Raw genomic sequence first — 18,336 nt, forward strand, 5'->3', positions numbered from 1 at the left:
CATTTTTATAAAATGTCTCATCTCATTTTCTGAACCCGTTTATCCTCATTAGAGTCGCGGGGGTGCTGAAGCCAATCCCAGCTGTCTCCAGGCCAGAGGCGGGGGACACCCACACCCATTTAGAGCAATTTAGAGTGTCCAATAAGCCCATCATGCATGTTATTGGAATGTGGGAGGAAACTGTAGTTTTATAAAATGTATTCAGGAAATGCGTTTGTCTTCTCACATGATACATAATTTTACATCTCTTTAATTTGATGTGGATCACCCCCGAGGCGAAAATCACGCAATGCAGAGCTTGACGTTGAGGTAATTTTAGTATCTTTGATTTAATTTTGTCCTAACACTTGATTAAAGCGATACAGATGAATGGTTGCCCTTTGCGTATATACAATGTTCGTGTGTAGAATGCACACCCGGAAACGCCACCACGGCATGTTTGAGGACCTGAACAGGAATATTCACTATGCAGACATGGATGTAGAGTCTCAACCTGTTGATGCAGAAACTACAAAAAGATGGAGCGTATCCTATGCCATCAAGACAAGACCAACATAAGCGTAAAGAGTTTGATGTCATTGTGTTCTGCACCCCGGCAAGTCAAAATTGTAGGGAGGAGTTCTCTGTTTTAGTGACATCCAAAGTTATTTTGTTAATCCACTGATTGCTGGTTTTGGTTGGAGAAAACTTTCAAGACCCCCCATATACAGTAATTCCTTGAGATACGATCTTAACACAATCCGGGACCGAGCTCGTATGTCAATACACTCATATCTCAAATCATTTTTTCCCATTTAAAATAACTAAATTAATTTATTTCCAACCGTCTGAAAAAAACACGCAAAAATAAGATATTACAATGCAAATACATGTTTTAAATTGTTCTACATCACGACCTAACCTCACAAAATAACAAATACCGCATTTACTCGCATATAAGCCGCTTTTATCAGACAAAAAAATGATGACTGAATCGAGGGTGCGGCTTATATGCGCATAAAAAACACGACATGCAAAAAAACTGCAAATTGATGGTGCCGCGACACGATGACGCCTCTTCAAGACGGCGCCCTTGCATCGGCGCGTGACGTCACGAGTTCGGCCGATACTTTCATTTATTTCAAAATAGAGAAAAGATAAACAGATGAAACGCTAAACAAAATTTATTTTGACGTCTATTAATGAAATTCAAGGGGAAAAAACATATGTATCTTGCATAAACCGTGAAAAAACTCACGTTCCCGTCACTGCTCGCTCGGGGCACAGCCATCTTACTGTAGTTTAACGTGCTCAGACTGGCCAGATGTGATTACACTTACTTGTGTCTGCTATTGCTCGCCCGGGGGCTGCCATGTTACCGTAGGTACCTGCTCTGACCATAGCGTTTACCATGTCAGCACACCACAATAGTCAAGGCTGATCGAAGGTCTTGCAGTCGATCGTCAAAATATAAACCTTGATACCTGCGTAATGTGTATGCTATTATTGCACCCAGAGACTTGGTGAACACATAGTGTTAAGGGCATTTTTCCTGGTTGTGCTTACGTTACTTTTTAATTTGTCTACGTGCAAACAACACCCTCCCTTTCGGAACACAGAAAGGAAACGATTGTATATTTGTGATTATAAAATAAAATTCCGCTATGATTTTTTTTCTTTTTATTTCTTGTTCGAAAGTGAGAATTATTGCGTAATATCAACCATCGAAAAAAAATCTAAATATTTCGACATTAGAAGCAATTTGGCGGCACATCTTAAACTTCTGGTAATAAAATTGTAATTTATAAAGCATTGGGTTCTCATCCAGATAGACTTACCGTATTTTCACGACTATATGACGCACCGCATTTAAAGGCGCACCGCTCCGCATTACACTGGTCTACCTCACCGCATTATACAGGTCTACAGTAGAGGCTGGGGTTACGTTATGCATCCACTAGATGGTGCTACGCTAAAGGGAATGTCAACAAAACAGTCAGATAGGTCAGCCAAACTTTATTAATAGAATCCAAATCAGCTTTCTGACAACTCCATTCACTCCCAACATGAATAAACAAGTTTGTTTGTTTTTCTCCTAAAGTATTAGTATTTTCATGACACAGCAATAGCATAATAACTCATGTTGAACAGGTGGGCATCTCACCAAAGTCGTCGTTAATCGAGTCAGTAATTTCTGCCTTCCTGAAAGCTCGGACCACAGTTGAGACTTCCACTGGGAATGACGACGAACATAGAATTAATGTGCTAGATCGAGCTCAACCGAAATGCAACGCCGTTTCATATCTCAGCATTCACTGCGCACCGGAAATAGAGTCTGAGGCTGCTTGCCGTAGTTGCCAGAGCTGTTGCGGCTCAATATTTATCCATATATAATATATATAGTTCGCAGTCCAGCTTTGAATGCTCTGTTGACGCCAATCTAGCGGCTGGAATTATTTTGTCAATCCAGCCGGAATGACGGTGAGCACCAAATTAGTGTGCTCGCTGTCATACTGGTTGTATTGACAAAAGAACTACATATCCCAGCATGAATCGCGCACGGGGGAAAATGAAGTCGCAGGCTGCTTACCGTAATTGCGAGACCTGTAGAGGATGGTGTACCCTATCGACTTATTTATTTTATTTCATCATGATAACAATTTTAGTATTGTTCCATATATAAGGCGCCCTGTCTATTTTGGAAAAAAATTAAGACTTTTAATTGCGCCTTATAGAAAATACGGTATTTCTTTTTCAAATTGAATAATTTTATATTTTGCATTTACAAAGACAGGCATATTAACTTCCTTATGGTATTGACCATAATAATGTGCTTTTGATTCATACAGTAGCTCAGAAGTACTACTTATGATTTTTCTTAAGAATTTCCCTTCAAAGTAACACATTTGTACTCCTTAGTAAAACCATGAATATGGAGCTGAAAATTTGGAATCAGGGGGGCGGCTTATATGCGATAAATTGTAAAATTCAAAAATTTCAAGGCAACTTTCGGGGCGCGGTTTATATGCCAGTAAATACGGTACCTATGTAGTGGTTATGATGTTCAATGTTCCCTCTAATTTTTCATATGTCTGCACATACACAACCTCCCTGAGCACACTGAGAAGCAGTGTGAGTAACATCATAAATGCTCGCTATGGGCACAGACCAGTAACACACTAGGCCATAAGCAGGTGCATGTCTACTACCCATAAATGATCTAGTCATAAGAAAATGTAATGATTAATATCTATGAATAAAACATCTTAATAAATGTCACTAGAATATGCACAAATCTGACTTTTACCTTATTTTTCACATCTGTCCATCTCACGTGTCATTCACATTCAAATGACCTTTCTGCTGAAATGTGTCACTTGAGATAGTGAAGCTTCCATCTATGCAATATTTTTCCATCGGAAAACTCGCTTACAACTTTAGCTTCGCTGCATGTTTTGCAGAGGAGACCTTTCTCACCCAAATTAACCGCCTTTTCTAATATGTGCACATACCTCGACGGCCATTCCATCTTAATAGAACCCCTTTTTTTTTTACTTTGCCATTTTGAGTGGCTCTGCCACAGCCCGGTCGTTTCGCCATGATAAAGGATTGGCAGCAGCTCCAACGAACCATTAGCTATATGCCAGTGGCGGGCCGTCAGGGCCTTCAAGGCCTTCTCTGCTGGCCTAAGAAATATCTGAATCATATTATATTTTGTCCATCAATACTTATTTTTCCAAATGGTCTGTTAGCTTCCTGTCATTGCTTTTCCCTCTGGTTGCACTGCTTCCAGATGTGTGTTTTCATATTGAAGCATTTAACCAATCACATTTCAGCCATTATTTGTTGCCAGGATCAGAAATCTGCCTCAAAGCCTTCACAATCTGTTCTGCGGGCTCTGCTGCATTAAACAAGACTGTTGCTTTTAACCAATCAGATTTCGAGTTGGCAACCCCACAATGCTTTTTCATAAGCATTGGCATTTTGCTGGCTGGGATATGTCATTGCTTTCACCAACTATTATTGGCTTGCTATAGAGAGTAGGCAGGCCAAAGCCACAGTGAGGCAGCCAGAGATCGCAAACTCCATCCACAATGGCCGACAGAGCAAAACAAATGGATTTTGTTGCAGATTTGCTCACAAAGCTATTTTCCAGACAGACTTTTCCAGAAAAAAAAATGGACATCATTAGGAAAGGGCGGTCAACTCCGAAGCTAGCAAGCCTGTTACAGCCAGGAAAAGGGTGTGCGCCATTTTCAGTGCGCTAACTTAGCTGCACAAGCAAATATATTGTTGTGTTGATATAAAGACATTTTCAAGACGGACTATGCCGGAAATATGACAGGACAGGCTGGACTTTCATCATTAGCTTCGATGGCGATAGAAAAGAAGGAAGAAAGAAAGGAGGATAGATATTGTGTACAGTTAAAAATGTATTTTGGTGATTCGCCTAAAGACGTTTCGCCGACGGACGTTTGACAGACGGGCAGGTCGCCGAATGAACGTTCGGCGGAACGTCCATTCGGCGACCTGTCCGTCTGTCAAACGTCCATTGGCGAAACGTCTTTAGGCGAATCACCCGGTCACGACATCATCATTGCTCGCTATGGGCACACCAGTATCACACCTGCCACAAGCAGGTGCATGTCAATGTTCCCTCTAATTTTTCATGTAAAACATGCTGTAAAACACGAAAAACATAAGTGGACAGAGCTACTGCCACTGGCTGCCGCTTAAACGGCGCCATCATGGGGAAAGGGGTAAAAAAAAAAAAAAAAAAAAAATCTGATTTTTTTTTTTACTGAGCGCCATATGATTGCTGCTGCGCAGAGAAGACGAGAGTAGTGCGCAATTGCGCACGCGCGCAGCTTAGAGGGAACACTGGTTGCAGGGAACAATTGAAGATTTTTGTGAAGACTCCAGCCAGCTGGTCAGCACAGGCTTTGAGCACCTTCCCAGGTACTCCATCAGGTCCAGCAGCCTTCCTGGTATTCACAGACCGCATTTCCAGTCTCACTTCCTCTTCCTGGAACTTCAGTGTATTGCTGCAGGGGAGTGGCGGGGGTGTTGAGACTGGGTCTGATTTGTCAGTCTCAAAGCGGGCAAAGAAACGGTTCAGTTCCTCCGCTAGTGAGGCATCTGCGTTAACAGACATATTATTGTTATTGTAGTTGGTAATATGTCGTATTCCCTGCCACATCTTCTTTGGGTTATTGTCTGTGAAGTGCTCCTCAATTTTCTTTGTATATTCTGCCTTGGCCTTTTTAATGCCTCTTTTCAGATCAGCTCTGGCAGCTCTATATTTCATCTTGTCCCCTGATCTGAAAGCGGTGTTACGGCATTTGATGAGTGCCTGTGTCTCCTTGGTCATCCAGGGTTTTTGATTTGGAAAAACCTGTATTTGTTTATTTCTAGTGACATTGTCCATGCAGTTTTTGATATAGGAAAGTACAGCGTCCGTATAGTCCTGGAGGTTGTCGTGTTCAAAGAGTTCCCACTTGGTGCGGAAAAAACAGTCCTGCAGCTGAGAAAGGGCATCCTCGGGCCAAGTTTTTATTGTCTTTATTTGTGGCCTTGTTAGCCTCCGGAATGGAGTGTATGCTGGGGTGAGGGCTAGACAGAGGTGATCTGATCCAGCTAGGTGAGGGAGGGAAGTGGCTTTGTAAGCATGTTTAATGTTAGAATAAACATGGTCAAGAGTTTTGTCTCCCCTCGTGTGACATTTTACGTATTGGATAAACTTAGGTAGAACAGTCCTTAAACATGCTCTGTTGAAGTCACCAGCAACAATACAGACTCCATCGGGATGGTCAAGCTGTTGTTTGTTTACAGCCATTAGCAGGAGGTTTAATGCCGTGTTGACGTTAGCATTAGGAGGAATATAGACCGCCGTTACTATGACGACAGTTAGCTCTCTCGGTAGATAGTAGGGCCTACATCGTACTGCCAATAGCTCTAAGTCCGGGGAACAGTGAGTGTCAATGATCCTACTGTCACAACACCATTCATTATGTATAAACATGCACAGTCCTCCTCTGCTTTTGCCTGTTAGTTCCTTTGAACGATCGTTCCGAAAAAGCGTTCGGCTAGCTAGCGAAACCGCAGCATCAGGGATTTGCTGGTGTAGCCACGTTTCCGTGATGAGGATAATGTTACAGTTCTTAACAAAGCTGTTGGTGGCAATTCGAAGTTCCAACTCGTCCATTTTGTGGGTGATGGATCTGGCGTTGGTCAAAAAGATACTCGGAAGCGGTGCTCGGTGTGGTTGTTGACTTAGCTTAGTAGCAAGGCCCGCCCGACAAGCTTGCCTCCTTTCTCTCCGCCGCCTTCGCCTCCTTCGACGTGCTTTGAGTGGGCTGACTATCCACAGAGATCCCGGAGGTCTCGAGATGCCCTCGGGGATATCGTAGGTTCGTTGGTAGTTCGTTGTGACATCGGATATACCGCATCTCCTTCCGATAGCAATTAAGTCATGGCGACTGTAGGAAAAGTTTGCCTCGCAGATGTTGGTAAATAACGATAGGATTGAGAAAAGAAAACACCAAACTGGAGAGCAAAAAGCCGCTGCATCCGTGTGCGCCGCCATTTTACCCATTAATCATGAAATGCTGCTAGGATGTGGATTTTACCTCATTTTTGTGCATTGATTTATTGATTGTTTTCTATGTGTCGCAGCTGTAGCTGCAGTAGAGGTTTTATAGCCATAAAATAGTTTTTGAGGGTTGGATTGATACGTTGAAGGCGCTACCAGAAAATGCACGGACCGCCACTGCTATATGCTAACCTGCAAAACAGGCATAACACGTAACTAATGCGGCTATTCAATGTCGTTAATATTTACTCATGTCGCGGAAGTAAACAAATGTGACGTGAACTGCATCATATCATCGGTTGGACACAGTGTTAGTCATAGTTTTATCCAAAATTACCATTACTTCTCGTTTGCTAGTGACAAGCTGCCACTCTCTGAGTTGTGTTGCAAAATGGCATAGAAAAAATTGTAATGTGTTTATTTTTTTTACAATTCAGGTTGGATTTTATTTTGCGCGCTGGGTATGTTTGCTGTGCACAGAGAACACAAGAGCAATGTTCCCTCTAATTTTTCGTTGGTCTGGGTAGAAAGACAACCTCCCTGAGCGCACTGAGTACCAGTGTGAGCGACATCATCGGTACTCGGATGATTCGCCTAAAGACGTTTCGCCGACGGACGTTTGACAGACGGGCAGGTCGCCGAATGGACGTTCCGCCGAACGGAGGTTTCGCCGAAACGGGATTCGCGCGCTCGCCCCGCCCCCGGATCGTGTGTGTACAAGTTTTTCAACCTCGGCCCGTGGGCCATATACGGCCCGTTAGGATTTTTAATCCGGCCCGCCGCCGGCGTTGTCCAAATTATAGTAAAAATCAATGATTCATTTCCCTTTGCCGCTCATCACTCTCAATTTATTAGTCTACCATCAATGGCAGCCCGGGAATAAGCACTCTTGGGCGGGCATGGCAGCCCGGGAATAAGCACTCTTGGGCGGGCAGATGTAGCAGAACCGAGCCGTAAAATGACAGCAATCGGGTCAAATCCATCTTTAAACAGCATTTAACGATTAAATACAAATACTGGAGCTCTTTGGACATTAGAACCAAGCCCAGGGAAGTGAATTCCTTGGTAAAATGTCGCGATGGAGGCAAAAAAACATCTATATACGTCCATTCGCCAAACGGCTCAAAATGCTCTCAAATTCGGTCAAATCCAGCCAAAAACAGCGTTTAATGATTAAATACAAATACTGGAGCTCTTTGGACATTAGAACCGAGCTCAGGGAAGTGAATTCCTCGCTAAAATGTCGCGATGATGTCGCGATGGAGGCAAAAAAACGTCCATATACGTCCATTCGCCAAACGGCTCAAAATGCTCTCAAATTCGGTCAAATCCAGCTGTAAACAGTGTTTAATGATTAAATACAAATACTAGTATTTGTATTTAATCATTAAACTAACAAATACTAGTATTTGTATTTAATCATTAAACACTGTTTGAACGAACGTTCATTCGGCGACCTGTCCGTCTGTCAAACGTCCGTCGGCGAAACGTCTTTAGGCGAATCATCCGGTCACGACATCATCATTGCTCGCTATGGGCACACCAGTATCACACCTGCCACAAGCAGGTGCATGTCAATGTTCCCTCTAATTTTTCATGTAAAACATGCTGTAAAACACGAAAAACTTATGTGGACAGAAATACTGCCACTGGTTGCCGCTTAAACGGCGCCATCATGGGGAAAGGGGTAAAAAAAATAATAATAAAAAAACGAGAAAAAAAATTACTGCGCACCATATGATTGCTGCTGCGCAGAGGACGAGAGTAGTGCGCAATTGCGCACGCGCGCAGCTTAGACGGAACATTGCACAAGAGTAGTGCGCAATTGGGCACACCCGCAACTTGGAGGGAACCTTGATGATGTTCATTACTGAAACGTGACATTATTCAGTACAGACAGACGGTAGCGTTTACCGCGGAGGGGAGAGAAGAAGGACAGAATAATATTGAAGTTAGCTCTCAATCAATAGGCTCCTGCCATCATTGAATTGAATGCTTTTATTGTCATTATACAAGTATAATAAGATTTAAATCTTTCACCACAAAGTGAACAAATAACAAAAAAAAACAGGCAGATAAAAAAATCAATAAATAAGTAGTGCAAGTGAGATCAGCAGAGCGGAGCGACCTTGTTCCATGTAGTCCAGGATGAGTTCCATGGTTTTGGAGATGTTCAGCGCCAAGTTGTTAAGAGCGCACCACTCGCGTGAGTCTATGGACTCAACAACAAACAAACACATAGGTAATCAGTATATAATAATGAGAAATAAATAATCACTAAATAGGTAATATATGAATAAGTAGTCATCATGATAAATAATTAGTATAAAGTACTCAACATCAGTGGCGGTCCGTGCATTTTCTCGTAGCGCCTTCAAAGAATCAATCCAACCCTCAAAAACTATTTTATGGCTATAAAACCTCGCGTGTGCGGTTGATTGGTCGCCGGTCTTTTGGTCGCCGGTCTTTTGGTCGTGGTCTTTTGGTCGCCCGGACCGCGACAACGGGCGACCAAAAGACCGGCGACCAAAAGACCGGCGACCAAAAGACCGGCGACCAAAAGACCGGCGACCAAAAGACCGGCGACCAAAAGACCGGCAACCAAAAGACCGGCGACCAAAAGACCGGCGACCAAAAGACCGGCGACCAAAAGACCGGCGACCAAAAGACCGATGACCAAAAGACCGACGACAAAACAAGATAAAACAACACGGTGTACGCATCAATAAAAGCCAAGAATGGCCATGAGCGGTTTCACTGAGCCGACGTGTGTGTATGAGTTTGTATGTACATGTGTTGTCCCTTTAAGAAGGTACGTCAGTCAGGGTCTTAACAAGTTCTCCAACAAAAAACAATAAAAGTCCGGGAAATGTGGAGCTTTTCTTTAGCCGAATAATTACTAGGGTATTAAGTATGACTAAATAGTAATTCGCAGTTTGTATTTAGGGAATTTGGGCAATGATTTAAATGGTAATTATCAATAACCTTCCGGGCAACCAAAAGACCGGCGACCAAAAGACCGGCGACCAAAAGATCGGCGACCAAAAGACCGGTGATGAAAAAATAATTAATAAATCAATGCACAAAAATGGGGTAAAATCCACTTCCTAGCAGCATTTAATGATTAAATACGAATACTGGAGCTTTTCAGACATTACAACCGGGCCAGGGGGGTGATTTTCCCGGGAAAAGACAGCGATGAACGTCAATGGCGTACCGGCATACATTGCCCAAAAATGGGGTAAAATCCACTTCCTAGCAGCATTTAGTGATTAAATACAAACACTGGAGCTTTTCAAATATCAGTACTTGGCCCACAATTGAAATATTATTTAGGAATATAGCCATATTTTACACAACAAAAATCCTTTTTAACTGTACACAATATCCATCCTCCTTTCTTTCTTCCTTCTTTTATATCGCCATCGAAGCTAATGCTGAAAGTCGAGCCTGTCCTGTCGTATTTCTGGTATAGTCCGTCTTGAAAATGGCTTTAAATCAACACAACAATATATTTTCTTGTGCAGCCCGCTCCAAATACAGTTTGATAGCTCTGGCTAATGACTAGCCTCATCATTGTTGGTGAAAGCGATGACATATCCCTCCGCCTGCAACAAGGCAATGACGTATCCCTACGCCCGCGACAATACATTGTGGTGTTGCCAACTCGAAATCTGATTGGTTAAAGCAACAGTCTTATCGACGCTTGTTTCAAGCGGCAGAGCCCGCAGAACTGATTGTGAAGGCTTTGAGGCAGATTTCTGACCCTGGCAACAAATAATGGCTGAAATGTGATTGGTTAAATGCTTCAATATGAAATCACACATCTGGAAGCAGTGCAACCAGGGGGAAAGCAATGAAAGGAAGCTAACAGACAATTTGGAATTATTTAATAATTTAATAAGTGATTGATGGACAAAATATAATATATGATTCAGATATTTCTTAGGCCAGCAGAGAAGGCCTTGAAGGCCCTGATGGCCTGCCACTGCTCAACATAGATAAGTGGTACAACATGGATGAGTGGTACAAGTGACTAAAGTGGAGAGCAATCAGTCTTGATTAGGCCCTTGGTGCAGAACTCGAGTTGAGTATGGTGACACCTCTTGGGAAGAAACTCTTCTTGCGTCTGTTTGTCTTGGGTGTTTTGGCTCTGTAGCGCCTGCCAATGGGCAGCAGGTTGATGTGGTGAAAGTAGATGTGTATTGTCTTTTATGATACTCTCTGCGCTTCCTAGGCACCGGGATTTGTAGATACTGTACAGGGTATGTAGGGTGCAGTTGATGATCTTTTGGAAATAAAACTTGATCGGCGAATTGGATGGCAGAGAGCAACAACAAAGGATGATTTTTTTTTATTTTTTAGAAATGCGAGCCCCGGGCGACGTCGCGGCGAACGCCACAGGCCTTGTCCGAAAATAGAGCAATTTGGCCGGTAAGGATGGCGAGGCATTGAGGCCGAGCAACTTGGAATTTGAGATTTCATTTAAGTCCGGACAGTGGGCTTGCGTCGTTACACTTAGCCCTAAAATAGAGCTCCCTGGAAGGCTAATTGACGGTTTGACGGCGGGGAGGACCGAAGTTCAAGTCTCATTTCCCAACCAGTCGGCTAGCGATCTGGCGGCCCATGCCCGCGGCGTCGGCCAGCGATCCGGCGGCCCATGCCCGCGGCGTCGCCCGGCAATCTGGCGGCAAGTGAGGTTTGGCCCGCAACCCAGCACCGGCCGCAACAGGCAGCGACAAGTTTTTTGGAAGAGCTGAACTGAAAATGCCAGGCTTCACACAGATCTCATGTGTGGGGATGCTGCTTTAGATATTAATACATTAAGGTTTTTTTGATATGCTTATAGCTGCAATATTGAATAAATATACCGTATTTTCACGACTATAAGGCGCACATAAAAGTCTTAAATTTTCTCCAAAATAGACAGGGCGCCTAATAATCCAGTGCGCTTTATATAGACCAATACTAAAATTGTTATCACGATAAAATAAAATGAATCAGTTGATAGGGTACACCGACTCAACTATTTTCCCGTAGACAAAGTACTGCGCAGTGACTGCTGGGATATGTAGTAGTTCTTTTATCAATACACCCAATGGACTGTGGCCTGTATACATCAACATCAATACAGCTTGACAAAGCATGGGAAGCACCGTTGGAAAAGTTACGCTAGCTACCAGCTAGCTACTATTTGTGAATGGATTGTGGCCTGTATACATCGACATCAATACAGCTTGACAAAGCATGGAAAGCACTATTGGAAAAGTTACGCTAGCTACTATTTGTGAATGGATTGTGGCCTGTATACATCGACATCAATACAGCTTGACAAAGCATGGAAAGCACCATTGGAAAAGTTATGCTAGCTACCAGCTAGCTACTATTAGCGAATGGATTGTGGCCGCCTGGACGAATGTATAAAACTCAGCGTTTTCGATGACTAATTTGGACAATTGTTCAATTCAGACAGAAAATGAGGACTTTGATGGATTTGTGGGTGATGATGATGTGAGTACGTTGTAAAATGCTTAAATAAAGTACAACCGAACTTAGTTTTGCTTCCGTTGCCTTTTTAAAAACGTGTTTTTAGCGTGTGGGTGTAGCGTGCAAGAACTATGTATCCCAGCAGTCACTGCGCACCGGAAACCGGAAAAAGAGCCTGGGGCTGCTTCCGGTAGCCAGCGCTATTGCGGTTAGATATTCATATATAATATATAACATAAATGCGTCTAAAAACGGTGCGTCCTTTGTGTGTTTCAAATACAGAAATAGCACTCATTACTGACACTGCGGCTAAAAATACGATGCCCCATATAGTCGTGAAAATACGGTACACTTTTTGATCATTGTACTTGTGTACTTGTATTTTTTATAGGCGCAAAAATCTATTGTGGTAGTAATGATGGGGATGATCAAACTTTGCGGTTTTTCGTTTATCGCGGCCATGTCTGGTTACATTAACCGCGATATTCGAGGGATTACTATACTCTGCAACTGAATATTACTTTAGTATTATTCAGGAAAGTCAGTTTCCGTTTTAAAAGATTAAAAATGTTTATCTGTTTGTCAGGTAAGTGAAAGACAGTGAGAGGTAAGTGACCTGTATCCATAACAGCAGAATGCCAAATTACAAGTCCGTAACTATCACTTATTTAGGTCTTTTGCCGAGTAAACGCAGCTTATGGAGAAGCACCACCAATTTCGTCATATGCAGTTTCTGGGTGTGATGACAAGTAGGCTTTTTTGTTGTTGATAATGATGACAGGGCCTATGTCCGATTATTATTATTATTATTATATAAGCCGCTTTGGTTGGACCAAAAATGATGACTGAACTGAGGGTACGGTTTATGTGCATATAAACAGGACAAGCAAAAAAACTGCAAATTGACAGTGCCGCGACACGATGACGTCACTTTAAGATGGCGCCGATGCGTCGGCGCATGACGTCACGAATTTGGCTGATACTTTCTGTTAGGTTCATCCAATTGTAGGTTTATCCTTAGGTTTTTCCAATTCAGCTTTCAATAAAAAAGGCATCTGTAGTCACATCTCACCATTTAATTCTTGCAAGAAGAGAATACATCCGGACCGCTCGGCCGACCAAGATTATTCTAACGAGTGGCATTATGTCCTGCCCATTTAAGGCCTCAAACCAAAACAATTACAAGGTTATCGACTCGATCCAATTGCGTAAGCAAGAAACAAAACAATTCTATAATCAAGCAAACCTAGCGTCAAACTAGCGTCACAAATTAAAACAATATGCTTGATAGCCATCCGCTGACCCAACAACAATTTAAGCGTCCTTCACAGATCTTCATTGCGAACTCGCATCTGGGGAAAAGGTTGAGGTGTATCTTCCAGTACTCAGTCCTCGGAGCAAGAACTCAGTGTATTGTTTTATGTCCTTGCGTACTTGTATCTCTCGCTGATCCCAGCTGTCCTGGAGAGCGACCTTGGCGTAAGCGTTAGCTTCACATATTAATTCAACTCTAACATAAAAGCGATCAACACATATATATATATTGTTTAATATAGTTACACATTTAGGATGAGCATTACTATTCCTAATAAGCAAATATATTGATTAATATAGTAAGCATGTATATTATAAGGCTTTATATTCATTGCAAACACATTTATAATAATGATTACCCCAACATTCCCCCCTATATTATAAATTTGCACATGATCCCCTTAATAAAACTTCCTTTCAGCTTTATTCCATTAATTCCAAATGAACATATAGTAACATCCCAGAATGAACCCAACACTTTCATTTATTTCAGAATAGAGAAAAGATAAACAGATAAAACGCTAAACAAAATTTATTTTGATGTCTATGAATGAAATTCAAGAAAAAAGCGTACGTATCTTGCATAAGACGTGAAAAAAAAACTCACATTCCCGTCACTGCTCGCTTGGGGCACATCCATCTTACCTAAGTCCAGGGCAGCCATCTTATCTAGGGCACTGATGTATAAACCTACTTAAACGTGCTTTGACTGGCCGGACGCGAGTAGCCTTGATTTTCAAATAAAACAAAATTCCACTTTGATTGTTATAAATTTTCCATTGTTTTCATTAAAAGACAGGTTATATCCTTCTTTTGAGTTCAGGCACCTAGACGGTCAGCTTGGGGTCCTATAGTTGTAGTTGGAGTTGGAGTCTTTGGTAGAGAGCACCGCAAAGGTTTCCAGCGGAGTTTGATTCACTGTTCATCAAAGTTGACTGGAATGTGTTGTCAAAGAAGAATGCTCTACATTGTCAATTACTTGGATTTGATTTGAAGCTGAAGAATCATCTCTGTGCCTTCGTCTCACTCTCTGAATGGAGTATCTGGGTAGATGAGGCAACCCTAAGCTAACTCGCTTATTTCTTCTTTCAAATTGAATAATTTGATATTTTGCATTTACAAAGACAGGCATATTAACTTCCTTATGATATTGACCCTATTAATTCGCTTTTGATTCATACAGTATCTCAGAAATACCACTTGTGATGTTTTTTCCTCAAGATTTTCCCTTCAAAGTTACACATTTGTACTCCCTATTAAAACCATGAATATGGAGGTGAAAATTGGGAATCAGGGGGCCGGCTTATACACGAGAAATTCCAAAATTAAAAAAATTCAAGGCAATTTTCATGGTGTGGGCGGCTTATATGTGAGTAAATACGGTAAATATTTGTATCATATTTTTTAGTCCTACGTCTAACAAAAGTTGCACATAATCTCAGATATAAAAAAACATTGTAAATAATTACTGAGATGCATTTTTTTTCTCCTGTCTTTAGGATAAGAAGCCGACCCCAAGTAAGAGGGCATGGGAGGGCAAACAAAAGACAAACTCCCCACCATCCTGGGGAAAAAAGGAAATGACAACATCAGTGACATCAGCTTTGGAAATGCACACAGTAGAGTGGGAGAAGACAAGTGGAACTATTCCTTTGGTAGCCCAGGATGTCATGGACCTGCAGACAGAGGTGTGATATATAAATCATTTCCTCAGCCTAAGTTTCTCTTCAGTCTTTGGAAAATAAGCAACATGTTTGTTCTGTAAATGTGAGGAAAATGGAGAGTTTAAAAAAAAGACCAAGCAGTAAACTAACATAAAAGAAAATGCATCATGATATCTTTGTATGTTGTGTCATGTTGAACTTATAAATGAACCGTCTCTTTAACTATGGACATGAGCAGCAAACTGACTTGCAATGGGAGACAGTTTGTTAACACATCTGGAGATTATATATCTCCATTGTGTATCATGCACAAATGTTACAACATGTTGTCTAGTATTGTATGTAGTGGGTGTGATGTAAGTAGTAGTCTTCTTTCTTTCCATTCAATTTTACTCTATAACTGTTGCACACTATTTCCCTGAATCAACGCTACTGTTTTACATGGCTCAAGAAGCATTTTCCTCAACATCAGTGATAGTGAAATGAAAAATCAACAATAATTCAAACCCTTCCCCAGGACTACACACCCATGTCGTTTTCTGAATGGAGAATGTCTGTCCTCATGAATTAATAACGATGGATTGTACTACTTTTATATCTGAAGTGTTTCAACCTCAATGACACCCCTTACAATTGAGGTTTGCTCATATTTACAATTCTGTACTTTGGGGAAAACAGACAAATTACTGCTTCCAAACTTAAGTTTTTGGGGTCACCTGAACAAAAACATGAATTCAAGTGTTGTTGCTACCGTATTTACTCACATATAAGCCGCCTGCGCCTATAACCCTTAAAATTGCCTTAAAAAAATTTAATTTTGCAATTTCTCACGTATAATGATTCCGAATTTTCACCTCCATGTTCATGGTTTTAATAGGAGTACAAATGTGTTACTTTGAAAATCTTAAGAAAAATCATCACAAGTGGTATTTCTCAGATACTGTATGAATCAAAAGCATATTAATAGGATCACTATCATAAGTTAATATGCATGTAAAGGTAAAATATCAAATTATTCAATTTGAAAAAAGAAATAAGTACCTTGATGAGAACCTAATGCTTTGTAATTTCAGAAATTACAATTTTCTTAACTGGAGGTTCAAGATGTTATGGCAGCCATATTGCTTCTAATGTCAAAATATCTCAGTTCTTTCGATGGTTCCTATTAGTCCAATAGTTGTCACTTTCGAACAAGAAATAAAATGAAAAAAATCAAGGTGAAATAGTGTTTTATTTCAAAATCAAGGCTACTCGCATCGGGCCAGTCAGAGCACGTTTAACTAGGTTTAGATGGCAGCGCCCTAGCTACAATGGCTGGCCCCCACCTAGGTAAGATGGCTGTGCCCCGAGCGAGCAGTTATGGGAACGTGAGTTTTTTCACGTTTTATGCAAGATATGTACGTTTTTACTTGAATTTCATTCGTAGATTAGATAAATTTTGTTTAGCGTATTATCTGTTTACCTTTTCTCTATTTTGAAATAATTGACCGTATCGGGGGCAGTCGCTTTCGTCCTAACGCAATGGCGTTGTGACGTCATGGTGCCATTGCGTCATGACGTCACAGTGCCATTTTGTTGTGACGTCATCGTGCCATGGCGGCGTCAACTTGCAGTTTCGTGCATGTCATGTTTTTATGTGCATGTAAGCCATACCCTCGGTTCAGTCATCATTTTTTTGTCCAACAAAAGCGGCTTATATGCGAGTAAATACGGTAATTGGCAATGTCGATGCGATATCTGTCTGGAAATATATTGGCCTTGTGAACCTGGCATTATGGTTTTCATTTGGCATGACTGAAAAAAATTACTTAGCCTTGGCAAAGCAATCAAAAACATTCATTTTCTTTTGGATTCTCCAACTAAGGTATACTTGGTCAAAGATAACCTACATAACCATAAGATACAGTTTTTAAATATATTATTAAAGATATTTGCTAAATAAAATAAAGATTCAAAACTACCTGTCATATTTTGTTGGGGTTTGGTGGTTTAGGTGTGTTTTCCCTTGTCTGTCCTGTCTGAGTGATTGCACATCAAGTTTCACCTGCTCTGTCTTTCCGGCTCTCCTTCCCGTGTGTTCATTTGTTTTGCTAATCCCCTCTCTATGTATTTAAACCATGTGTCTTTGTCAGTCTTGTTGGAGTATTGTCTTGTCTGGAGGTTATGTAGCGTTAGGTTGGTGTAAGTCTTCACTCCTTGTCTTTTCTCCAGTTTGTTTCTTTGTGTTATTAGTTTTTCTGAAGTTTTGTTTGTAAGGTTTTATTTTAAGTAGATTGCCCTTTGTTATTAAAACCGTTACATTTGTGTCCACTCTGCCACTACATAACACTACCTGGCCCATTTTAAATTGTAAATACAGTTATCCCTCGAATATTGTGGATAATGTGGACCAGACATGGCCGCGATAATGGAAAAACCACTAGGATGTTAGGTTCACCAATGGGCAATACCAAATAAGAGGAAAAGACAGTCTTCTGGAATTTTCACTTGCAAGGAGAACGACCATTGAGGCAACGTCCCAACTCCGTTCTGACTTTACATATATTTTCTGTGGGTTTTTTTTTACATTCTACGGCCCTGATTACAATGTATGTCTCAACTCTAAGGGAGTATGGGGTGGAATCACAAGTGAGACGTCAATATTCAAGAGTCAAAACCGATGAAGGTCTGGAAGTTATTTGGAGTCTGTGGTGGACACAGGTGCAGATCAGATTCACATCATTGCAAGGCGTTCTGCATCCTCTTTGTTTAGACTTCCAGGAGTAAAGTTTATTAACAATGGCAAAAGTTTAGGAGTCCAGTCCGTTCTGGCTCCTCTTTGTTTAGACTAACTAAGGTTATCAGGACCAAAGCATTTACTTTGTTGCAAGCAAACATATAATAATATGAAACTAATAATGATGAGCAAAGTAAGTTTAGTAGTAAGGCAAGTATATAATATTAATATGAAATAAAATCCTGACATAGGATGACCCCTACTATTCCTACATACCATACTACGTATTCCCACCTATACAAAAATAAACACAAGTACAATTATCAAGAAGTGTATTTTTTAAATACTACAGTTATAGGCATATGAAAAGACTAATGCAGGGGTGACGAACAAGTTAGACACAAAGAGCAAAAATGTTAAAGCCTGGCTATTAGACGAACAAAATTGCGATCCCAATGCTGTCTTAAACTGTGCTACGTGTGTGTATCTGTGTCTAGTATGTGTCATCGTCTATCTTCAACATACACAAGGGACTAAAGATGGAAATTAGCCCTCGGCTACAATCTTACATATTTACAAATATA

The 18,336-nt window shown here is 41.1% G+C and overlaps 1 protein-coding gene across 4 annotated transcripts in view; it reads left to right on the top strand.

Moving 5' to 3' along the window:
* The window catches only part of LOC144073050 (adhesion G protein-coupled receptor B1-like), a 200,845-nt gene extending 184,564 nt beyond the window's left edge, over window positions 1-16,281 (top strand). For all 4 annotated transcript variants that reach the window (XM_077598564.1, XM_077598567.1, XM_077598568.1 and 1 more), the window contains one exon: window positions 14,872-16,281. In XM_077598564.1, coding sequence (XP_077454690.1) covers window positions 14,872-15,066 — 195 coding nt within the window. In that variant the 3' untranslated portion in view covers window positions 15,067-16,281. The remainder of the gene's footprint in view (window positions 1-14,871) is intronic.
* The last annotated feature ends 2,055 nt before the right edge of the window (window positions 16,282-18,336 follow it).

The sequence above is a fragment of the Stigmatopora argus genome, chromosome 4 (assembly GCF_051989625.1).
Source record: "Stigmatopora argus isolate UIUO_Sarg chromosome 4, RoL_Sarg_1.0, whole genome shotgun sequence".
Lineage (NCBI taxonomy): Eukaryota > Metazoa > Chordata > Actinopteri > Syngnathiformes > Syngnathidae > Stigmatopora > Stigmatopora argus.